Source organism: Hypomesus nipponensis, chromosome 14, assembly GCF_054491055.1.
Source record: "Hypomesus nipponensis isolate SF chromosome 14, ASM5449105v1, whole genome shotgun sequence".
NCBI classification, from domain to species: Eukaryota; Metazoa; Chordata; class Actinopteri; order Osmeriformes; family Osmeridae; genus Hypomesus; species Hypomesus nipponensis.
Genome location: NC_140374.1, coordinates 3,470,001 through 3,495,856, shown reverse-complemented (window position 1 = coordinate 3,495,856; position 25,856 = coordinate 3,470,001). Strand labels below are relative to the sequence as shown.

At 48.4% G+C, this 25,856-nt stretch overlaps 1 protein-coding gene across 1 annotated transcript; it reads right to left on the bottom strand.

The window, feature by feature from the left end:
* Nucleotides 1–6,864: 6,864 nt before the first annotated feature.
* Nucleotides 6,865–20,852, bottom strand: kcng4a (potassium voltage-gated channel, subfamily G, member 4a). The gene is made up of 4 exons (XM_084673034.1): nucleotides 20,529–20,852; nucleotides 17,732–18,041; nucleotides 16,852–17,493; nucleotides 6,865–9,042 (listed from the first exon to the last, which is right to left on the bottom strand). The coding sequence occupies exons 2-4, from the start codon at nucleotides 17,837–17,839 to the stop codon at nucleotides 8,161–8,163; spliced, it is 1,632 nt and encodes a 543-aa protein (XP_084529160.1). The 5' UTR covers nucleotides 17,840–18,041; nucleotides 20,529–20,852; the 3' UTR covers nucleotides 6,865–8,160.
* Nucleotides 20,853–25,856: the final 5,004 nt, after the last annotated feature.

Below are 25,856 nucleotides of genomic sequence, written 5' to 3'. Positions count from 1 at the left end.
TTTTTTTGTACTAAGTAAACTGAATTGGCCCACTTTTTAGGTCATTAGTACACTTTAAAGTACACTTGTAGTGTATTTCAAGGTTTACTTTTGAATACTGCAAAGTAGCTTGTGTAGTGCACTTTCAGTTCATCAAGTATACTTCCTCTAGTACTTCAAAGTATACTTTGGAATACTCTAAAGTAGCCTGTGTAGTGCACTTTCAGTTCATCAAGTATACTTCCTCTAGTACTTCAAAGTATACTTTGGAATTCTCTAAAGTAGCCTGTGTAGTGCACTTTGAGTTCATCAAGTATACTTCCTCTAGTACTTCAAAGTATACTTTGGAATACTCTAAAGTAGCCTGTGTAGTGCACTTTCAGTTCATCAAGTATACTTCCTAAAGTACTTCAAAGTATACTTTGGAATTCTCTAAAGTAACCTGTGTAGTGCACTTTGAGTTCATGAAGTATACTTCCTAAAGAACCTCAAAGTATACTTTCCAATACTTTCTAGTGCACTTTCATTTAATGTATGTATGTCAACAAGTACATTTTGAATGTAATTTTACTATTATTTACTAATGTATTAAAATGTTTATGGGCCCCTCAAACACCTCAGATCTTGAGTCACTTGGCGAAAACAGGGCTCTCATAATAGTTTACTGCAGATTCATAGCTCTTCACTGCATACTCAATATCCTTTTAAGAATCCAGCTGTTCTTATCAAATGTAACAGTCATTTAACTCATGGTTACAATGGTAAACCAGCACAACAATGACAATTACCACGCAACAAAACTCTACATTCTAAGCAGACACATTTAAAAAACGAAATTCATGAAGTTACATTTGTATTTCGAACAAACGGCAAACTTATCAGCAAATGTATTTACCGCCTTGCATCATGGGAATTGACTAGCCAATGAGCCACACTATCTCCATTATTTCACGTTGTTATTTCATTCTTCAGTCAGTTTGACAGTATAGCCTTCAAATTCTGAAGTAGCTTTTTCGTATTTTTCCATTAATACTCCAATTGATAATTATTTGTATAAGAGTGTAGGGTTTCAGAATGTTTTAGCAGTAATTAAGGTTACAGCTTCAGTGACAAAAAAAGATTCAATGTGGAATGCATTAGATTTGCATAGACATTAATAATTAGAATGAGATGGATCTAAAAAATGTAACCTGTAATGTACTTTAAAATTATTTTGACTGTTTTTGCTGTATAATAATAGAAAACATACATCCTACTCCAGAAAAAAATGTATACCATTTTCTGTTTCTAAGCATACTTCTTAAAAGTACGTTATTGAGTACGTAGTGAAGAGCTACGAATCTGCAGTAAACTATTATGAGGGCCCCGTTCTCGCCAAGTGACTCAACTTCTGAGGCGTTTGAGGGGCCCATAAACATTTTAATACATTAGTAAATAATAGTAAAATTACATTTAGAAGTTTACTTGTTGACATACTTACATTAAATGAAAGTGCACTTGAAAGTATTGCAAAGTATACTTTGAGGTTCTTTAGGAAGTATACTTCATGAACTGAAAGTGCACTACACAGGCTACTTTGCAGTATATAAAAGTGAACTATTTTCAAAGCATACTCAAAAGTATATTAAAAGTAAACTTTGTTCTAAGTATACTTCTTAAAAGTAGGCCTATATTAAAAGTGAACTATTTTCTAAGCATACTTCTTAAAAGTATATCAAAAGTGAACTAAAAGTGTACTATCCATATTTTAGTATACTTATAGTATACTTAAATATACTTCTTTTTTGTAAGGGTACCTTCACCTTGGGCCCCCAATTAGCTAAATCCGCCACTGCAGATGCACAATAAGTATCCTCCAAATACGATCATTTTGAGCCTTTAGTATGATACTTTGCCATTTCCAATCTGCCAACACTGAGCACCTTGCCGCCTTTGTCATCATTATTGCTTTAGCATATATATTTAAGTTGAGTTTCTATAAATGAAGCCTCCATATTGAACTGAGGGAGAGTGAGAAAATGAGAATGTCCGTGATAAATCATTGTTTTCCCGTTGGGTCAGTGTTACAGGAACGTCTGGTTAGGCCGTGTTTACACGACAGTGCTCGACATAGCTTGTCCGCGACAAGTGGATTTTTTGTATGGCAGGTGGTAGAGAACTTTACTTGTCCCACTGGACAAGTTAAAACTCACACAAAATATAATGCTATGTTACTTCACGTTATGTTCCAATCATTACGTCTATTATACCGATTTTATTTGACGAATTCTGCATTAGCAAAACACAAAATAAGTGTCTTCCTCCCATGATCTCTACAGACCGTGCAGTTTAATTTAATGCCTAACACTTGAACGGGGGCTTATTACTTGAAAGAGGAATTAGAGAATTAGAGGAATTGTGTCATTTCACAATCAGGGCACTGTGTCATCTCAGTTACACAATCAGGGCTTTGAAATACTGTGACTTGCTCAAGTAGGCAAATGGCTCGTAGAACATAACATTTCATAATAAATTCAGTAAATCAAGCAACGCTGTAAGACCCAGTGTAATGTTGTAGGCTACAGCTAGCAAACTAACGTTAGCTAGCATCGCTACGATATTAGCTAACTCTACTTCGGTAGGCTATCCTCAGTATTCGCAAGTTATCTAAACTTATACTGTATCTGAAATAAATAGCCCCGAAACAAGCTTTCACAGGTGTTCAAAAAATATTGAATGAAAAAACTAAGGATATCCCTGTCTTCATGAAATGACAATAAAAGAATAACACACATATACACACACACAAATTAAAATATATATATATATTATTATTATTTTTTACTCGGACAAGTGAAACGTTAATGTACTTGTCCAACGGACAAGTGCCTCAAAGAGTTAATGTCAAGCCCTCCACGACTTTTTTTTTTTAAAGCGCTGCGTTCAGCGCCTTTTGCCTTTTAAGAAAAGCGCTGGGTGACGTCAAGCGCCCATCAGACGAGAATTTTGTAACCTGAACGGGAATGATATATAGCCATACATTATTATCCATTATTTTCCGTTAGTTACTTAAATTTATTCATCGCAATTTCTTCCTGCATTTAGTCCCCCATGCTTATTCTTTAGTCTCGTGAGATTTTGAGAGGGAGAGATTTCTTGTGTTAACAGTCGGGACACTGGTTGGAAATTTGTTTGTGTGTGGTGTTCTGTCTTTGTCAAATCATGGCACACCACACACTGTTGGAGCAAAACGGCTAAATCTAGGATTTGTCCTCATGTTTGTGGTCTCTGACAGTTTGAAAATCTTCTAAGGTTAAACAAATCGTTTAGTGTGTCCCCAGCATTACTGACATAAGTCTGGCTTATTCGGTGAGGTTGCTTTATGGAACAGGCCTCTGGTCTCTTTTGGGCGTGTTGTGCATCTTGCACACCTTCGGGGTGTCCTGTCCTCTTGTATGGGATTTAATTGTTCCTTACATGCATGAAAATCATTTCCAATTGAACTTCTTGATTTCTTCCCAGGGGCCTCTTGAGTCTCAGATTGAATTACGGTTTTTTTTCCTAAAGATTGTAAAGGTAATTTTTGTTGTTGCCGAAAGAGTATTATTTTTCAGGAGCTCCACCAAAGCATGACCTACTCTCTTAAATAGAACTCTAAACTCTGATTAGAACACTATCTTTCTCTCTTTCCCTTGCTTGCTCTATTTGATGACTTCCTTCAGGTAAGATCAGTAATGATTTACGTCCAGTACAGTGAGTCATTGGAGTCAGACAAACCACACATAAAAAGCACATCAATACACAAATATAAAACACACATACACTGCTCAATAATTTTGAATGTACCTACCGAATTTGAATGTGTGTTTCCCTGTGTGGTTTCAGGTGTCGTTAGTATTACCATGTCCACCTGTGTCTTTTTTGGTTCTATGTATTTAGGTTTCTGTTTTGTGTCCAGTTTTTACACATACACACACACACACACTTTTATTTGCCCAGAAGGTTAATGTGTCACTTCAAAACCATAATTCTGATGACAGCTATCAGAAAAAATTATACCTCTTGTGCCCTGGACCCTGTTAACTCAGGTGATAGTCTTTTGTTTAAACATGACAAGGACGGATAAGGGAGGTTACAACTTGTTTTCCGCTGCCATCCAAGAGTCCTGTCTTCTGTTGTGCCTCATGGTATCACAAACACTCAGTCCAGACAGAATAGAAAGAGTGACGGCTTGACTGGGCAGTGAAAAAGTCCAAAGTCAGACATATTTGACGTTTGTGTGGAGGGCTTTTAGCCTTCCTGCACTGGGTCCACAGTATGCTTCCAGAAGAGGGAGGGTGGAGCTATCTGTGTATGAGATGTGGGGGGAGGAGTTCTGGGTGGGGATGGGCTGGTAGTGGGGGGTTGGGAGTGTGCGTGCATGTGTGTGTGTGTGTGTGTGTGTGTGTGTGGGGGGGGGGGCAGTGTAGTGTCTGAGCTGTTTGAAGGGCAGGATGGGAGAGGCTGTTCAGCCTGCCCTGAGACTGTGTGCTACAGTGAGTTTCTTCGGGGTGGACCTTCAGCAGCTGAGGGGGAAGACTCCAGCGAGTAACTACCCTCCCCTTAACGACAGATGGCCGATCCACCGTACAACTACAATACATGTTAGTGGGTCTTGTGAATCCATGTTTTGACTGAAATATTTAGCCCTGCAGGCGGATTGGAAATGACAATCATCCAGCTGCCGCATGAGCTATGTGAGCAGGTTCAACCCAAGGACGAGGCCCCCTGCTGGTCGGACAGCGACAGTGACCTAGAAAAGCTGACTGCAGACCAGTTCAGGATAGAGGCCCAGTTACCATTCAGAGCATCAGAGGTTAACCCCTAACCATAAACAGAACAACATTGAAATGGCTGTACAGCTCTAACATCTAGCAGCCTAACATCACACGCTGACATGCTACCAAATTCTTTGCTAATCTTTGCTTTTCCATCTTCAGATCCCGGCGCTTATCCAACAACCTTATCTTCAGTGCTTCCTTTTTTCATAACATTTGGGGTAAAAGGTGCTGACAGGTTGCCCACCTGCCAGAGCCCATTAAAGCCAATGGACACAGTGCTTTTACAAGCACCGGATGGAGAGATGGCGGGAGCATCCTAAAAGCTCTATGGCAGGGGCGTCAAACTCATTTTCACCGAGGGCCATCCCGTTTTGCGCTCCTGTGGGGGTGAGGGGGGGGGGGCGCTGTTCATACATCTTGCCAAGGGCGCCGAATATGCTAGGACCGGCACTGATCAGCATTATGGTTGCCCTCAAAGGGCCAGTTAACTACGATGTAACGATGTTGACCATGCAAAAACAGCTGTAGCTTTTCTGAACATATTCTGCTGCAATTGCAGTCCGCCTTTTAATGCTTGGACAATCTGCTGTTTTTCTTGAAGGCTAAATTTGGCATATTTATCTCTGTGTGTGTTGTCAAAATGCCGATGGAGATTTGACTCTATAACGACCGACAAGAGGGGAATGGACTGAGGGAGGGTGAGAAAGAGAAAGAGTTGACATTGGATGCTTTTATGAAGAAGTCCTAATTGGCCTATTCCTCAGCACCAGTGATTGGTCCATAAGATCCAATACTAGAAGGAGCCAATGCTGGGCAGTGAGCCAGAGAAACACATGTTAATGGCCCATCTCACCCTCTTCAGAAACAGAGACACCTGCCCACACCAGGGTTGGCTGAACATTCACACGTGAAGGATTATCATTACAGTTGAACGTTACTCACTCAAAGTGTCCAGATGGGTGACTGAGCCTCTGAAAAGCATCATTCATTACAATCATCGGAAGAAACCCTAGATGACATCCCGAGATTTCATTAAACTCTATCATGGTGATGACCATTCATTACATCATTCAGGGTTCTCTTGGGCCACATGCTGTGATGGAACAAACTCACTCTGAAAACCTCTGATTGCTTCAACCTTCTCTGATGGGCACAGCATATGGGCTGTCAACACTCCACACGTCTCATGTGATTGGTGGCTTGCATTTGTTTTAGACTCTCTACAGATAACTTTTCAGGGTTGTGCCAGCTGTATTTTTGTTGGAGTTTGTTACTGTTCTATCCCCTTGCCTCCCCCCTCCAAGATAATCCCATCTAGATTATCAGCACATCTGCTGAGGTACTGCCCTCTGTGTTTAGTCTGCTCCCGTGAACTAGACTGAGATCACTCCACAGACTGAAGTTCAGCTCGGAACCCCCCCCCTTTGATTCCTCCCCTGCCACTGACTCCTCTCACTGACCTCTCCCCTACCTCTGACTCCTCCCCTCCCACTGACTCCTCCCCTCCCTCTGACTCCTCCCACTGACCTCCCCTCCCACTGACTCCTCCCGCTGGATCCTCCCCTCCCTCTGACTCCTCCCACTGACCTCTCCCTCCCACTGACCTCTCCCCTCCCACTGACTCCTCCCCTCCCACTGACTCCTCCCACTGACCTCTCCCTCCCACTGACTCCTCCCCTCCCTCTCACTCCTCCCACTGACTCTTCCCACTGACCTCTCACCTCCCTCTGACTGCTCCCCTCCCACTGACTCCTCCCCTCCCTCTGACTCCTCCCGCTGGATCCTCCCCTCCCTCGGACTCCTCCCCCTACCAATGTCCACCCCTTCCAGAGAACCTGTTGCAAGGCTAAAGGTCACCTGGCCAGTGCCACAGGGTTAAGGAGTGTACACAGATATGCAGCCTGACGTCCATGTGTGTTTCATGCGTAGGTGGACGTGGGTGGCATGTTTGAGAGAGACAACATGAGAGTATTAGATGTTGGGGAAGGGTGCCTCTGGACAAAAGGTCAGGATCTGACTTTTTTGTCTCTGCATCATCAGATTAAGACCACAATTCCCTGAAACACACAAAAAACATGACATCATAGAGATTACTAGTATTTGTTTATTTAGAGCCTTACAAAGTTTTTTTTATGGGCATGGCTCTTCTATTTCCTTTTACATCTCTTTTCATTTCCTTATCTACCTCCCTATCTCATTTCCTTCCAATTATTTAGAAAGCTCTAGCATGGAAGACCTTTTTTCATTTTTGCTGTCTTGCTGTCTGCCGACCTGCCTGTCTGTCTGTCTGTCTGTCTGTCTGTCTGTCTGTCTGTCTGCCTCCCTGTCTGCCTCCCTGTCTGCCTCCCTGTCTGTCTGTCTGTCTGCCTGTCTGTCTGTCTGTCTGCCTCCCTGTCTGTCTGTCTGTTTGTCTGCCTCCCTGTCTGTCTGTCTGCCTGCCTGCCTGCCTGCCTGCCTGCCTGCCTGTCTATCTATCTGTCTGTCTGTCTGTCTGTCTGTCTGTCTGTCTGTCTGTCTGTCTGTCTGTCTGTCTGTCTGTCTGCCTGCCTCTCTGTCTGTCTATCTGTCTGTCTGTCTGTCTGTCTGTCTGTCTGTCTGTCTGTCTGTCTGTCTGTCTCTCTGTCTGTCTGTCTGTCTGTCTGTCTGTCTGTCTGTCTGTCTGTCTGTCTGTCTGTCTGTCTGCCTCCCTGTCTGTCTGTCTGTCTGTCTGTCTTACTGTCTGCCTCTCTGTCTGTCTGCCTGTCTATCCAGAAAGGACAGACGAGGGAGGGAGGATTAATCGCTTTAGTTCATCCGTGCCTCTCAGTGGGCTTTACTGAGCATTTGAACCAATCAACAGTCTCTCATCGGTCTCGGTACAGTATGGCTTAAGCTTCTCAAGAAAAACAACTAAAAATTTAATGTCAAATCAGTTCTCCCCCCTTATGTCTTGGTTATAAAGAGGGCGGGAGACTGGATAGAGCCCTATAAGATGGTGGCTGGGCCAAGCTGGGTGAAGGATCACAGACAGAGATGGAAACAACAGCTTTGAGTTGGAATATTATTGCATGTTCATGGAAGTGGAGGGTTTGGTTGATTTATGGCTGTTGGGGTATTGTCCACTGTGCTGTGGGCTTGTGGGTCACTGCTCCACTCCGCACATACCCTGTCCCAGACTTAACATGCACCTTCTCACGTCTCTCAAGTTCAGAGTATCCCCTCGTCTATAGAGTGGGAGAGGAGAAGAGGAGAAGAATAGAGTTGGAGGAGAGAAAGAGAGGAGGAGAAGAAAAGAGGAGAAGAATACGAGGAGAAGAAGGAACACGAGCGAGGCGGCAAACTAGAGTCCCGTTGAGTCGGCTCTGTCTGCGGCGCTCCGCGGTGACGTCGCAGAGCGCCGTCTCTAGAAGGCTCCAGCCGGCAGGCTGTGCCCGTTGTTGTTGCTCGGCGTCTCCTCCACCTTGCCCGCCAGCGACTCGAGCGAGCGCGTGCTCTCCGTGTCCGAACACAGGCGCTTCCCGGGGGGCGGGAAGCCCTCCGTCCCTCCTCCCCCTGCCATGTCCTCAGGCTCGCCGGATGCGGCAGCGGCGGCGGCGGCGGCCGCCTCGGCACACTCCTCCTTGAAGAGGCGGTCGTGCTCCTGCTTCAGCTCCTGGTAGGAGCGGGAGAACATGTGGAAGATGGAGGTGGCCGGGAAGGCCATGATGAGGATGCCGCTGAGGATGCTGGACAGCGCCACCATCTGGCCGGGGATGCTGCGCGGCACCATGTCTCCATAGCCCACCGTCGTCATGGAGATGATGGCCCACCAATAGGAGGCCGGGATGCTGCTGAAGTCCTGCACGCCGGTGAGCTCGCTCTCGGCCAGGTGGACCAGCGGGGAGAAGAGGGTGACGGCCACGCACAGGAAGAGGAGGAGCAGGCCGAACTCCCGGGTGCTTCGCCGCACCGTCAGGCCCAGCGTCTGAAGGCCCAGGGAGTGTCGGGCCAGACGCATCACGTACAGGATCCTCAGGGCCCGCAGGATCCTCAGGACCAGGCTCAGCTTGTCCAGGTAGCCCTTGCCGCCCCCGGGCCTCTCGTGCTCCAGCGGGTCCTCCTCGTCCACGACCAGGGACACGTAGTAGGGCAGGATGGCCATGGCGTCGATGACGTTGAGCGGCCCGCGGAGGAAGTCCAGCTTGCTGGGCGCCTGGATGAAGCGCAGGACGAACTCCATGGAGAACCAGGCCACGCACACCGTCTCGATGATGAACATGTTGTAGCACTTCTGGGAGCACTCACCCTGAGAGACGGAGGAGCAAGAGGGGAGAGGGGGGGGGGGACGTGGGGTGGGAAGAGGGAGAAGGAAAGAGGGAGGAGAGAGAACGTTTGAAAATGTTTTAAAGGGGATGACAGACAGAGAGCAGCAAGTATTGTGAAGGACATAAACGTACGGGGGGAGGAGACCGATAGAAAAGAAGAGAGACAAGAGGAAAAAGTGAGGGAGGGAGAAAAAGAGAGGGGGGAGAGAAGGACAGAGGAAAGACGAGGATCGAAGCGAGCGGGGGAATAGAGAGCGAGGGGGGGGGGGCAAAAACGAAGGCTTAGACAATCACTTAGTCGGTGATAAATCATAGTGGGGCGTCTCCTGTGTGTAAGTGGCCCACTATCAGGTCATTAGCCAGGCTCACGGTTCCATCACAGCTGGGGTGGGGAGGGCGGGGCACCTGGACAACCAGGCCACCATGACCTCCAGCTGCCCAGGAGCATGCATCAAACACCCCTGACACCGGACACTCCGGGACACACCGCACGCGTGGTCCAATCCTTTCCTCCATCGATCTCTCCATCCGGTCGTCCATCCATTCCTTGCTCTCTATTTCTTTCACCTCCCGTGCTTTCTCTTTCATTTGACTCCCATATCATCTCTTTTCTCTCTCTCCCTCTCTCTCTCTCTCTCTCTCTCTCTCTATCTCTCTCTCTCTCTCTCTCTCTCTCTCTCTTTCTCTCTCTCTCTCCCTCCCTCTCCCTCACCCCCTCTCTCTCTCTCTCTCTCTCTCTCTCTCTCTCTCTCTCTCTCTCTCTCTCTCTCTCTCTCTCTCCCCCTTCTATTCAACATCCCAAACTCTCCAGTCCTATGCTTCTCCTTCTCCCTCCCCTGCTCTCTGCCGGAGAGCCTGCCTGTTTGCTCCTCCTTCTCATCCCTCATTCTCTGTTTGTCCCTACTTCTCCCCGTCCTCACGGCTCTCATCCCTCATCCTCGCTCTTCTTTCATCCCTCATTCTTCCTCTCCCACCCTTCCCTCTCTGTCTCTCCATACATCACGCGCGCACACACCCACAATCTCTCCTCCCACCGACGTCATTCCTCACCCACGTCCAGTCGCCTGCGCTCATCGCTCACACAAATGCTCTCTGACTCCCCCTCGTTCGTCAACGCTTCTCCCTCTCTCCGTCTCCCGCTCGTCCAACTTTGGCTTTTCTCCTCTTCCCCGTCCCCCGGCTCCCTTCCATCTCCTCCTGGTTCTCCTCCTCCTCCCCCTCGACCCGCTCTCCCCCTCGCCGTCCTCCTCCCGCTCTGCTCTCCCCCATTCGAACCCTTCATCTCCAGCTGCATCACGGCCTCGCTTTTTATCCCCCCTTTGTCCCCTCTCCCTCTCTCTCGGTCTCCCTCGCTCTTTCTCCCTCGCTCTCGCTCTCTCTTCGCGACCTTTTCGCGGTGCTACACTCTCGCCGTGACAAATGTAACTGACGGCTCATTCCGGCGTCGTCTGTCTAGCAGGACAGAGAAGCGCATCACGGTCAGAGCTGCTGTGACCGTCATAGGACGACCACAACGTGGCGGCGGCCCCACCCAGAGACACGCAACACGGCAGGGACGCGGAAAGTGCCGCTGAATCCAGGGGGGCGTCTGGCTCATGGCTCCAGTCATGAAGTGGTTAACCCTGAGAGGTCTGTACCCGGCCTCACACACCGCGGAGTGCTTCCTAGAGAGATCTGGCCTTCCATTTGTAAGCCTTTGGTTTCAACACAAAAAAGCCTTCGGGTTCAAAGAACGATATTTAAAATTCAGCTGATGAATAATTGAGCTCCGTGCCGTGTTGAAGGAAAGACTCGGTGTGAACCTATCTGCATATCGGTTGTGGGAAACTGCCTAGGAGACGTGGAATGATGATAAGGGTAACATCCAAATGAAACCGTGGGAACCAACACACACACGCACACACACACAGAGATACAGTTCTGGCTTGACTAATGATTGGCTCCACGACCCAACCATTAAAAAACTAACAAACAGTTCTGGCTTGACTAATGATTGGCTCCACGACCCAACCATTAAAAAACAAACAAACACAAAAACTGACAGGCTGCATAGAGAGGCTGCACTCCATGCAAATCCTGAGGTATCAAACCCCTCCTGAGACTGGCTCTCTCTGTTCCTCCCTCTGTCTCTCCCAACACCGTCAGCTGATTTGTGTCTGCCCATCTTCAGCTCAGATACATCAATGGAATGGGCTCCGTCACACCCAGTCTGTCCTTCGTATTTATTCATCTCTCTGGCTCTCTGGCAGTGATGCTTTCTTATTCAGTCCTCTCACTTCCTCTCTCTGGTCATTTTCAGCCAACCCTTTGGTGTTGCTTGGCTCTCCCCGTGAACTAACAGATTCCCAACCTAGCAGCACGTCCGACAGTACTGCAGAGTGTGTGTGTGTGTGCGTGTGAGAGAGTGTGCGTGTGTGTGAGAGTGTGCGTGTGAGTGAGAGTGTGCGTGTGTGTGTGAGTGAGAGAGTGTGCGTGTGTGTGAGTGAGAGAGTGTGCTTGTGTGTGTGCGTGTGAGAGAGTGTGTGTGTGTGTGTGTGCGTGTGAGAGAGTGTGCGTGTGTGTGTGTGTGTGTGAGTGAGAGAGAGTGTGTGTGTGCATGTACAGTAGCAGTCTCAGAGGAGACAGGCAGAGGAGCTCCTCTCATTGAAGTTGGTCTGAAATATGACAGCAGAGGGCTCTGTTGCAGAGCAGAGGGGAGATCACACACACACACACACAGTATATACAGTAAGGAAGTTGTGATGGGTGTGATTCATGTTTTTCAGACAGGAGTCTGTTTTCCTCTGTCTGTGTATCTGTCTTCCAATCTGTCTGCCTGCCTGTTTGTCTGCTTTCCTGTCTCTCTGTCTCTCTCTCTGTCTCTCTCTGTCTCTCTCTGTCTCTTTCTCTCTGTCTCTCTCTCTCTGTCTCTCTCTCTCTCTCTCTCTCTCTCTCTCTCTCTCTCTCTCTCTCTCTCTCTCTGCCTGTCTGATTGTCTGCTTGTCTCTGTCTAACTGTGTCCTCCTCTCTCTATCCTTGTCTCTCTCAGACATGATACCAGTCTGGCTTGACGCGATCATGAGGTTGGATCATTACCCAGACTCCCTCTGGAGGCAGATTGTGGAGGGCTTGGGGGAGGAACAGAGAAAATGGAGGAAAAAAAGAAGAAAAAAAGACCTTCCCAGCCCATCAATCATGTTTACCTTCAACAGGACCTTCACCACGCCGAGGTAAACCCATATTTTATTGTGACCTTGTGGAGAAGATAAAATAGATAAAGATGATCTGACAAGAAGAACATGTGGTCGACGTCATAAGTCTCTATTTTTCTCATAACAGACTCTTCCCTACATATTATGAAGCAATAAAACGCTCCGACCCGTGCTGACAAAGTGACACTTTCCACCATTCTGCTGAGAGAGGACTGTATCCATGTTTGAAAATGATTTTTTAACTTTTCACCAAATCTCCATCTCTGTCTCTTACACACACACAAACTCGTCACAAAATAGTCAGGGCTCGACAGCAGGGTTAGGTCAGCGACTAGAGCTCGACTATCCGTCAGGGAGAAGGGTTGGGTGGTTGAGTGTGGGGTGCATTTGTTTCGTGCTGACTCGCGGCGGAATGTGATTCTGAGGGGATCCTGTGGTTGTCGGGGACCCGCGGCGGTGGGAGAAGGGGGGCCTCTGGTCTGAAATCAAGCACCCTGGGAGAGCTGGGGAGGAGACAAGAGGGGAGGACTGCCTCTGTCTCTGCTCTGCTCCTACTACAGAGTGACACACCAAACCACACGTGCAACGCCACCTCCAAGGTCACCTTCATGAGATAACTTTACCTCAAAGCAGCTGCGTGTGTGTGTGTGTGTGTGTGTGTACTGTACCTGAGTCGTTGGGCAGGATAGACACATTACACTCTGCAGTGCTCTCTCTCCAAATGCCACTTGACAGCCGTACAGCATAGACACTGAATACAAAAACAGGCTGGAGCTGTCTGTGTACGTGCGTGGGACACACACACTCACACACACACTCACACACACACACACACACTATCTCTACGGTACTCAGTATTTCTCTATCATCCTCCTGCTGGCTCCCGTGTCTCTTCCTCATTCTGTCCTACCTGGCAGAAACACACAGCAGCAACTCCTCTTCCTCCTCTTCTATCCCTCAAGATGTTTCCCTTTTCCTCTCGATATCGGTCTCTCTCTCTCCTTCTCTCTCCCTCTCACGCTTTTTGGTTCGTTTTTGGTTTAGTTTGATTGAAAAGTAAAATGTTGTGGAATTTACAAGTGAAATGATTTTGTCTTGAATAAGGAATGGCTGGTGTGGTAAAACTGCTTGGTTAGCTGGCAGTTTTAACAGTCCAATAAAGGTATATTTAAAAATCAAAGTCCCTCTCTTTCTCTCTCTCTCTCTCTCTCTCTCTCTCTCTCTCTCTCTCTCTCTCTCTCTCTCTCTCTCTCTCTCTCTCTCTCTGTCTCTCTCTCTCCCACTATCTCTGTCTTTGTCTCTCTATCTCTTATGATAAACACCCTGTGGAAGAGAGGAAGCAGAAGCCAGCACAGGTCACCTAGTGTTTACTGCCTTCTGTCACTTCACATTCCTGCTTCCCCTGACAACCCCAGCCTTAACTTCAGCACCAGCCCCAGCCCCAACCCCTATCCCAGCCCCAGATCTTTCAGATCAATACTCTAAGAGATGACAGGTACATGCTGTAGCAGCTAATAAGATCTGATAACTCGACCTCAAACGACTTTCTGCAGTACACAGCCCCATCAGTCACTAAGCTCATTTCACTGTTAACAACGGCACAGATTGAAAGCTGCATTTTTACTGCAATTGTTATCACCCCTCATCAATTTAGACTATCAAATGTCAAATCTTAGGCAGTTTTTGCATTTAAGCTGGGGCTGGGGCTGTGTCAGTCTTAGCCAGTGGAATCTGAGGACTGGGGGAAACACAGAAAGGCATCGACACTTGCTAATTATGGAACATATGTGACAGTTCACAGATACTGGTTCTTCATGGTGTTTACAGTGTACTGAATAACAGAACAACTACTTGTTAGGACAGACACGCATTTAGACGTCATTAAAAAAGGAGACATTAATCATAAAAGAGTTTTGAGTTCCTGCTTGTGTGAAACAAACTCACTCCCTTGTAAACATCTGCAGAGTGTAAGCACATCCCTTCCAAGTAGAGCCCATTCTCAACTGTACCCAAACCTTCTCCGGACCAGGACGTAAATGAGATGGTTCTCCTTTCTGGCAGAGAGCATCCGGACTGAACACAGCCTGTCCTGACCAATCCAAACACTCATTTAATCTGTCAGAGCTCTGCGCTCAGCGCAGCACTTGTATGGGTATGTGCATGTGTGTCTGTGTGTGTGTTTTGTGTGTGTGTGTATGTTCTGGTGAGTGTTTGGTTTAAGTCATTTATTGAGGCAGTAGGTTTATACAGACACACTGCGTATACTCTCTGGGAGTTTATAGATTTGCATTCCTGAACGCACCAAGGGGCCTTTCTGTCACTAACACACACACACACACTCCAGGCACCAAGCCCACTACACAGAACACACACACACAACAAGACACAGGTACAGCAGAGGCATACAGTGTGTTTCAAATGTATAGAAATTGCCTCTCTCTCTCAGTCTCTCTCTCTCTCACTCAGTCTCTCTCTGTGTCTCTCTCTCTCAGTCTCTCTCTCTCTCTCTGTCTCTCTCACTATCTCCTTTCCTATATTCCTCCCTCCCTCTCTTCCTCTCTTTCTCTCTGTGATATATGAGGTGTGCGCCAGTGGTCAAACCTGTTTCCATAGTAAAGACTCAGAGACTCAGTGAATGACACATGACACACCGTGGGTCTGACTGCTGGCTGGCTGAACCTGCAGGTTGGTGCACTGCAGCTCTGTGACTGGTACAGATACACACACTACCTGCTAACACTGACACACACACACACACACACTCGTATGTGCAAAGAAATGCAAATCAAGCCTCCCAGTGCTTGGACAATGCACACAGTGCAAACACCCCCACCCCCTCCAACACCGGTGTGTGTGTGAGTGTGTGTGTGTGCGTGTGTTTGCTCAGTTCATTATTCCCTGGTGTGTGCTGACATTAGGGGGGTTTCGCCAGGCTGCTTCCATCATTCTGCGAGTAACAGACACACCTCACAGCACACTCTCACCCCTGCACACACACACACACACACACACACGCACACACACTCTTACCACGGCCCCCCACCCCTAGAAAACACAGTCCACAGCACACACACTTTAAAGTCTCAAAGACCTCTACCTACGGGCAAAGAGCGAGAGACAGAGAGGGAGAGAGAAAACCAGAAAGGAAAGCACAGAACCGATCAGGTAAATAATACTGTACTCACCCTGCCTGCCTGCCTGCCTGCCTGCCTGCCTGCCTGCCTGCCTGCCTGCCTGCCTGCCTGCCTGCCTGCCTGCCTGCCTGTCTGTCTGTCTGTCTGTCTGTCTGTCTGTCTGTCTGTCTGCCTGCCGTCTGTCTGTCTGTCTGTCTGCCTGCCGTCTGCCTATCCAACTGACTGTCTCCCTGTCTGCCTGTCAGGCTGACTGTCTGCCTGCCGCCTGCCTGCCTGCCTGCCTGCCTGCCTGCCTGCCTGTCTGTCTGTCTGTCTGTCTGTCTGTCTGTCTGTCTGTCTGTCTGTCTGTCTGCCATCTGCCTATGTAACTGACTGTCTAACCTGTCTGACTGTCTGCTTGTCCGTCTGCCTGTCTGCCTGTCTGCCTGTCTGCCTATCTAACTGACTGTCGGCCTGTCTGTCTGCCGTCTGACTGTCTGACTGTCTGCCTGTCCGTCTGTCTCCACATTGTCTGTCTCCACATTGTCTATTTTTTCAGTAATTATCTTTATCTGGTTCTCTCCTTCTATCTGGCTCTAGGTCTCTCATTCAATATGCACAGTATCTGTCTCTTACACACACACAAACACCACACACTGAAATTATGAGCGAGTCTACCTGACATTTGTGGCAGGGCAATCCAATGAGAGAGAGGGGTCATTTCTAAACTGAACCAGCAGTCGTGTTGAGCAGTGTCTGACTACCGCATTGGGATCATTATGACTGACCTCACCTCTGTTTTTCACAACAAATCCATCCACAGGATGGATTCCCCTGGCCTGCAGCAATGTGCTTAATCACTTAGTCATCGTGAATCAGCGCCCCCCTCCTCCACACACACACACACACACACACAACCAAACACTGTTAAGGTGACAAATGAACGCCAAAACAGGCAGCCTTGGTGGGGATGGCGATGAGCTTCTCTCTCGAACACCCAAAGTGAGCAGCACACATGCAGAATATATATAAATGATCTATGCAAGAATACACATCTCTTGATGCACATAAGCCCACACTGTCTCTCTTGCACACCTGCAAGTAGGCGCACACATACTGTCTCTTCCACACGCAAGCACTCAGGTTTGCTTCATTATCCCAGTGGTGACCGACAATTCACTCCAATTCAGAACCATGCTATCCCTGACCCCTAAGCCTAACCTCAACCCGTGTCATTCTAACCCCGACAGAATCCGAACGCACGTCTGTTCCACACACCTGCCAGCATGCACAGACATCGACTTCAACTTCCGACTCGATTTGCTCCCGGTGGGCGATTGGTTTGGCACAAAGCCACCCTGTCTCACACACTCTCTCTAACGCACCGACACGCGACCACACTTTATTGTGGAAACCACACACCATTAGAAACACCCGCGTCTTTTCACGCCAGTTTCCCGATCCTGACGCCCCGCCCCAGACTCACCCTGGCCTCCTCCTCCCGTAGGTCGGGCATGGTGCTGATACACAGGCTGATGACGGTGACGGCCACCATGACCACAGACAGACAGGCGAAGATCTTCCCTGGCAAGCCGGACTGGGGATTCTCCACCATGTCCCTTAGACGGTTCATGAACTTGCGGTACTTGGTCTCCACCACCTGGGGGCGCTGCAGCGCGTTCCTCTGCCTGCGCTCCTCCTCCACCCTCTCGTGCTGCTGCACCTCCTCGATGCGCGTGTACATGCGCCGCTTGCAGCACCGCTCCATGTAGGTCATCTCCACGCCCCAGTAGGTCAGCTCGTCGTGGAGCGACAGCACGCACATCTCGCGCAGCAGACGCAGCTTCCCGGCCGCCAGGAAGTTGAGAATGATCCGGAAGGCCGAGGGGCTGCGGTCGAAGAAGTACTCGCGACGCGCCTCGTCGTAGTCGTCGCAGATGCGCGCGATGTCCTCCGGGCTGGAGCAGGAGCGCAGGCGGCCCAGCCGGGTCAGGGGGAACTCCTCCAGGGTGCTCCAGGGGAAGGTGTAGCGGTTTCCCCCCACGTTGATCACCGCCACCAGTTGGTGGTCCACCGCTCCCAGCTCCCCTTGGCCCCGGATGAACTGGGCCCTCTGGTAGTACACACCCTGCACATGTGGAGACGGAGTTACGCTTCATTGAACTCCTGTGAGAGAATGCTTTGCTAGTTTATTGAGCTCTGAATGTTTACTCTCTGTTTAGCTGTTCAGTAAGTCGCTCAACAAACAAACAAAATAATACCATGGTAGAAGATTGTATAAAAACAATGGTACCAATATGTGTTTGACCTGGTTCTTAAAATCTGAATCTGTATAAGGGACACAAGTGGTCATTCTTGTCCCTCACCTTGACTGTCTCTGTTTCGGGTATCTGAGTGAAGATACGGTCCAGGCTGCTGTCATCACTGACAGACAGGTGGCTGAAGTCTTGGTTGGCATTGCTGATGATGGGCATGGTGGCATCAGGGATCAGAAAAGGCTGGCGGGAGGAAACAGTCGGAGCAGGCCAGTAAGGCGAAGGACTGGTTTCCTGGGTGGCTGGTCAGCAGGCTAGAAGACAGGCTGGCTGGCTGGTTAAAACTGGCTGGCTGGCTGCTTCACAGGCTGGGTTGCCTGAAGTGCATGACCGTTTGCCCTGGTCTATCACATAGCAGTCTCTGAGAAAAGGGGGGGGGGGGCAGATTGAGAGAGAGGGGGGAGGAAATTGTGAGAGAAGAGAGAAGTAAGGTGAGACAAAGGGACATTAGCACACAAGCGCAGCGAGAGAGAAAAAGGAAGAGAGAGGAAGAGAGAGAATATAAAAACAGGAGTGGGGAAAAGAGCTACAGTAGCGAGAATCTCAGCGAGACTGCAGTGGTGCAAACTCCTCCCCCTCCTTTCCAGCCTCGTGCGTCCGGCAGCAACAGATAGACACAAAAGTACTCCCCACAGGACAGTGCTGTGCCCCACACCTGGAGAGACACTGGAGGGGGCGTTTGATTCGACAAACCTCGCACAGACTTTATACACACTGAGAAACCAAAAATATGCAAATGGTCCCCACACACCACATACATTCACACACGCATAACATTTGGTTTTGCCACATACAATGGATCCCGTCTATTGTGTCATAGACGAGCTCAAATGTTATTTTGAATTTGATCTTTGTTTTAAAAGGGGGTTAAACCAGGGTTGAAACAAACTTAAACACAATTTGTGATTGAAGCCTGTGCCTTGAGACAGGACCTCAGGTTTAGTCTCAGGTCTGTGTATGGATGGGGTGTAAGCAATTTGGTTAAACTATCATGAGTTATTATAGTTGTGATAGCCAGTTATAGGCAAGATTTACGGGGGGGGGGGGGGGGCAAGGAGGGGGGGCAGTGTTTAATCAGAGGAGCACAATAAATAACGGAAACAAGTGATATTTAAACATTAAATACTTTAATTTTGCTTTACATTAAAATCATACAAATGGCTCTGGCTCTCCCTCTTCCAGCTCCTCAACTCTCTCAATACCTTGATATGTTTCTCTCACTTTTTTATTTACTGGGGCAAAAAAGGCTGCAATGTCCCTTCCTCGTTTCACGATGACTACTAGAAGAAGAAAAACAACGTTAAAAAAAATCTATATATTATTCAGTCAGCTCGGGGGGACCACAGGGGTGGCCACGGACATTTTTAAAGGGGCACTGGCCCCTGTGGGCCCCCATGTAGAACCGCCCCTGGCGAAAGCTATTATGTTACAGTGTGTGAGATATGACCACAGCAGTGGACACAGACCAGAAAACAACCGCAGTCTTCATGGCTTAAACACATCACATCACATAACTGCTCAACCCTCTCCTTCCCTGTCTTACACACGGGCACACACCAGGCCATCACCCACCCTGATCAACTCTGACAGACACTGAAGACTTGTGACATCAGGGCCGCGTGTGAGTGTAAAGATTGAAAGCTGAGAACTTCTAGTTTTCTCTATGCTAGCGGAATGTAAGATAACTGTAGTGGCATAGACGCATTCTTAGCACGCTCAACAGAGTAACTACAGGCTTTGAGTGTTCGCAGTAGCCTGTAGGCACCTAAGCCTGCTGCAGCCTTCATTCGCCTACCCCGCAACACGACAGCTTTTCGCCTACAGCCATAACATTGATCAAAAACTATGCATTTAAAATGCGCATAATATATGTCTGCACAGTGTAGCTCAAACCAGCTAGAGGTGTCGTTATTACACCTCTAAAACACTGGACGGCTGTGATCTAAAGTTCTTGCAGATCTAATGAGCCGCGGATATCCACTTATTCAAGTTAGACTGGGCCCGCACGGGGATTCCATAAATCACTTTGTGAAGGTGTTTCATTTCGATCAGCGGGGGGAGGAGAGATTTATAAACTATTTATTAATAAAATCGCTGGTTGGTAAGAGAACTCCCGGCGGAGGGGAGGGTTGCTTCGCCGAGTGGAAAGTTAATTGAAGAAAGTGTTTTTGTGACGCGCGGTTGTTATCATGAACACGCTCCTCCTGTGCGCGTGACAGACACGGGGCTCGACAGATAAGACCAATTGAAGTTGTTACCACTGTTCAATTACGAGCTGTTTAAATAATGAGTCAACTTCACACAGAGATGAGTCCAAACTGTAGGCTTCTCTTTCTTTCCTTTTACAAACACACGGCTATGGTATAGTCGATACCAAACTTGAAAAAATGCACTTATATGATCAAATAAAGCAATGGGTAGTTTAAAGCTGTTCTGCAATAACAGGGATGCGTTATCTGTTTTCTCTAATAATAATAATAATGCAACTTTATTCATATAGCACATTTCATACAATAATTGCAGTTCATAACATACATAACATAACTCTAGGATGATAGACTAGGCATTTAACTATTTGTCTGTGCGGTTAATGCATCGCTGATCAAGTTTAACATACTGCTGGGGATCCACGAGTGCATGAGACTCAAATTCAGATTAAAATTGTTAGTGCAATTCTAAATAATAATATTTTACATTCTGTAAAAGTACCAACTTGTAATTATTGTAAAGTAACAACCTCGACAATGAGGCTTTCATTTTGTTAAAGTTGAAAGGTGATGGGGTAATTTAGTTTGATTTCGAAACTGCCGGTGGAAATAATATGGACACCAGAAAACTTGTCACGTACCATTTCGTAGAGAGAATAGCTTCATCAATCCACAGCAGCTTTCTCTCTCTTTCTGCTTCACGATCACTCAAGATCCGCAAAACACGTCTCACCGAAGAATATCAGCTGCCACATTGTGCCTCCCCGGAATTAGCTTTCACAAACATGCAAACCTGCGAACGGGTGTATAGACAGTTTTCAGAATAGCAGAGAGAAAACAGGTCGGTAGAGTGTCCCGTTACAGCTCCGTACTGCGGGGAAGCTGCGAGAATGCGCGCAAGCACTCCGCGGATGAGGCGCGCGAGGGTAATGAAGCTCAAGTTTGAGAAGAAGAGTGCGTTTGAACGCTCGTGCGTTAGTGGCCTCTCGTGGCTTTCACTGCAGTCCCACTTAAAAACGGACACACTGCCCAACGGTCCTATACGTAGCCTATTCAACAGCGTGTCGTATCCCGTTCGAACCCCAAAATATGTTGCCTTTTTCTCAAGGACCTTAGACTACTTTGGCGGGATAGATGACGAGCTGGGCTATGGTAAGCTATTGTTAGTCTGTTCATGTGATGCAGGTGACACCAGCCAGATAAACACCGGACACCGGGGAGGAGTATTAACCTTTTGACTGAACAGACGGCTCTGATATCCGCTTGATGCTGTCAGGGATGCCTATGGATTTGATCCCAATTACTTTTTTTTCCAGAGGCGGATTATGGAAGCCGAGGTGAAGTTGTTCTTATCTATGATGAAGTAGAACCCCGGCTGTTTTCTTATGATGAGACTGTTATGGTCTGTCACCCCCATATATTGCCTTCATGTTTACTATATTTAATTATTTATGGGGGTTGGAAAAAAACAGATTTATTTTTTACAAGGCTTTCAATGCAAGCTAATATTCAAGGTCAGGAAGAACTGTTTTTCATGGTCAAGAACAACTTGCAATATCCATGTGTAGGCTATCTATAAATCTGTAGGATTTTCTGGGATTTCACCCCAGTCTTCCACATCAGATCATCAACCATTAGATCAAAAGGATGTCCTTCCTGCCTGGTCGAGGACTCTTGGACCAAAACAGTGATTCCATTGTAGTTTCATTTATATCCCATGTCCCATGCCCAGACAAGCCTTCCTATGCAAGCCACACCGCAGTAGACAATAAGGATTCACAGATCGTACCCAGCAGAAAAACTATGAATCAGCCATACATCAGTGTATGCTACGCCTGCTCTCTCCTCCTCACGCTCCCCACCAAGGACAGGCAGCCTCAGGACGTGCACGCATACGTGGAGGGTGGCTGGTTCACAAACATTGCATGATGCACACCAATCGCAGGAAAGCACACCCAAAACACTTTGTCCTTGGATAAGCTCATTTGGTTATTTTATGCCTGGGGAAAAGCACTTTGTCAAGCCCTGATGGTGCTGAGTGTGTGTTGGGGTGGAGGTGTGTGTTGGGTTGGAGGTGTGTGTTGGGGTGGAGGTGTGTGTTGGGGGTGGAGGTGTGTGTTGGGGGTGGAGGTGTGTGTGTTGGGGGTGGAGGTGTGTGTGCCGAGGGGTGGAGGTGTGTGTGTTGGGGGTGGAGGTGTGTGTGTTGGGGTGGAGGTGTGTGTTGGGGTGGAGGTGTGTGTTGGGGTGGAGGTGTGTGTTGGGTTGGAGGTGTGTGTTGGGGTGGAGGTGTGTGTTGGGGGTGGAGGTGTGTGTTGGGGGTGGAGGTGTGTGTGTTGGGGTGGAGGTGTGTGTTGGGGTGGAGGTGTGTGTGTTGGGGTGGAGGTGTGTGTGTTGGGGTGGAGGTGTGTGTGTTGAAGGTGGAGGTGTGTGTGTTGGGGGTGGAGGTGTGTGTTGGGGGTGGAGGTGTGTGTGTTAGGGGTGGAGGTGTGTGTGTTGGGGGTGGAGGTGTGTGTGCCGAGGGGTGGAGGTGTGTGTGTTGGGGGTGGAGGTGTGTGTGTTGGAGTAGAGGTGTGTGTTGAGGGTGGAGGTGTGTGTGCCGAGGGGTGGAGGTGTGTGTGTGTTGGCGGTGGAGGTGTGTGTGTTGGAGTAGAGGTGTGTGTTGAGGGTGGAGGTGTGTGTGTTGGGGGTGGAGGTGTGTGTGTGTTGGGGTGGAAGTGTGTGTGTTGAAAGTGGAGGTGTGTGTGTTGGGGTGGAGGTGTGTGTGTTGGGGGTGGAGGTGTGTGTGTTGGGGTGGAGGTGTGTGTGTTGGGGGTGGAAGTGTGTGTGTTGGGGTGGAGGTGTGTGTGTTGGGGTGGAGGTGTGTGTGTTGGGGGTGGAGGTGTGTGTGTTGGGGGTGGAGGTGTGTGTGCCGAGGGGTGGAGGTGTGTGTATTGGGGGTGGAGGTGTGTGTGTTGGAGTAGAGGTGTGTGTTGAGGGTGGAGGTGTGTGTGCCGAGGGGTGGAGGTGTGTGTGTTGGGGGTGGAGGTGTGTGTGTTGGAGTAGAGGTGTGTGTTGAGGGTGGAGGTGTGTGTGTTGGGGGTGGAGGTGTGTGTGTGTTGGGGTGGAAGTGTGTGTGTTGAAAGTGGAGGTGTGTGTGTTGGGGTGGAGGTGTGTGTGTTGGGGGTGGAGGTGTGTGTGTTGGGGTGGAGGTGTGTGTGTTGGGGGTGGAGGTGTGTGTGTTGGGGTGGAGGTGTGTGTGTTGGGGTGGAGGTGTGTGTGTTGGGGGTGGAGGTGTGTGTGTTGGGGGTGGAGGTGTGTGTGTTGGGGTGGAGGTGTGTGTGTAGGGGTGGAGGTGTGTGTGTTGGGGGTGGTGGCTATCAGTGGGAGGGATGAAGTCACAGAGTGGGTCTGACAGACAGTTACAAAAACAAATCTGATTGGTCCCCCTGCAGACAAGCAAGCCCAGGGTAGTGAGCGTGCAACACGATACTAATCACACACATTAGCTTCACATCAGCATTTTTGTGAGAGAGAAAGGAAGGGAGAGAGAGAGAGAGAGAGAGAGAGAGAAGAGAGAGAGAGAGAGAGAGAGAGATAGAGAGAGAGAGAGAGAGATAGAGAGAGAGAGAGAGAGAGAGAGAGAGAGAGAGAGAGAGAGAGAGAGAGAGAGAGAGAGAGAGAGAGAGAGAGAGAGCCTCAGGTCAACTATGAGTGAAAAGACCAGTCAAACATAAGCTGGTAACAATAAATAGATGCTGTTCCCTTCCATGCATGTCTCTTTCATTTTGTACAATAGTGGAAATATGTTCCTTCTGTCTGTCTCTCATGGACTGGCATGGGTAAACTTACACACACACTGTGTTGGCTAGCAACCTGCACAGGAGTACATACAGTATGTAAATAGCACTATCCCTGTTGTTCAAAACCAGGCGAAACATGTCACACACACACACATACACACACAGAGAGAGAGAGAGGCCGGTAATGATATTAGACCTCTGTACTCTGCCAGCCATGCCCAAGGCTGTCCTCATTATTTGTACACGGTCCAGGGTAACGCTTTGGCTATACACGTCGAACACAGAACCCCACTCCCGACCTGATTCTGATAGAGAACCTCACCATCAGGGATTAGGTGTTAATCCCTGTCAGCAATGGAGGGGGGGGGGGTCAGGCAGGCAGGGGTCTGAAGAGTGATGCAACGGCGTCTCACGTTGAGGGTGCAGTCATCTCTGAAAACCCACCGAGGACAGCCCTAAAGCCCCCCTCTTTCGAGGTTTCACTCTCTCTGCCCTTTCCCCTCGCTCGCTCTGTTCCCTCGCTCGCTCTGTTCCCTCGCTCGCTCTGTCCCCCCCCCCCCCCCCCCCCCCCCCCCCCCTGCCTCTCTCTGCCTGACCGACACGGCTGGATCCGTTTGCAGGTCTTGATCAGGCTAATTGATGTGTGAGCAAACTGATTTACACTGCACTGTTTGTAGTTGACACAACATTCAGATTACACACTAATCAGATCAGATGGCCCACATGTACAATACTATCATGCTATGCACCATGGTGTGACTAGGTGTGTCAGCATGCCTATGTAACCTGGAGCACTAGTCTACTAAACTGACAGATCAGCCATGTGATTACTGGGATTGCTCTGCTGCAGATCACAGTCGCCAGGGAGACCAAAGTGACAGTGCGACCACCAGACCATGGTAATTTATAACCTTCATTACCTCCATGATGATACTGTTGGTTCAGGACATTTATTCAGCGCTAGGCCATCATAGTCAAGAACCTTCATTAAGCCTGGGATGAGACCATTTCAAAGCTGGCGTTTATTGAGATATAATGTTTATTTGTCTGCTTCTCGTGAGGTTTCAACCCACTGGTTCCACCCGTCTGTGACTCACCGAGGACGGGTTCCCACAGCTGGATGTTTCCTAACATCTACAGTAATCCCTATGGGACAGAACACAAGTGGCAGTCGCTACCTTCACCCCTACCAACATACCGGCTGATTTCCCACAGCAGCATGGGTGAGGCCATCAGCGTGGAAGTCCCGCCTCCAATATCCTATTGGTCCTATTTTCGAAACCTTTTCGAAATAATCGTCATCTCACCAAGAGGCAGATTCAGATCTAGACCAGCACAGTGTTTCAGATCTAATCCCGCTTAATGGGCAGGTCTGACCTGCAGGATGGTAAATACTGATATGAAAGGCTGGTTAAACGCATCAACAAGACCCTTGGCCCCACCTCCACCCTTAAAAGCATTCAAAGATTAGGACAGCAGGCATGGGCCTGCATTTCTGTTCAGTACACCATGTTGATGGTGTTTAATAATGCTGCTAGTTTCTGTGTGTGTGTGTGTGTGTGTGTGAAGGGGGGCAACATGGTAACACTTCACCAAGGAGGTCCACAAATGTACTGTATGAGATCTTTTTCTCTTCACTACCAATCGGAAGTTCTCTGTGAACAGCAGATTCAGGTGGTGTACGGTGTTCTCCAATACTGTGCACAGCAGATTCAGGTGGTGTACGGTGTTCTCCAATACTGTGAACAGCAGATTCAGGTGGTGTACGGTGTTCTCCAATACTGTGAACAGCAGATTCAGGTGGTGTACGGTGTTCTCCAATACTGTGAACAGCAGATTCAGGTGGTGTACGGTGTTCTCCAATACTGTGAACAGCAGATTCAGGTGGTGTACGGTGTTCTCCAATACTGTGAACAGCAGATTCAGGTGGTGTACGGTGTTCTCCAATACTGTGAACAGCAGATTCAGGTGGTGTACGGTTTTCTCCAATACTGTGAACAGCAGATTCAGGTGGTGTACGGTGTTCTCCAATACTGTGAACAGCAGATTCAGGTGGTGTACGGTGTTCTCCAATACTGTGAACAGCAGATTCAGGTGGTGTCGGTGGGGTTTTCGCACGGTGTTTTCCCGGGCAAAATGTTTTCCCCTCCTGACATTTAGACTTTTCCTGTTTTTGGTGCCAGGGCTCGA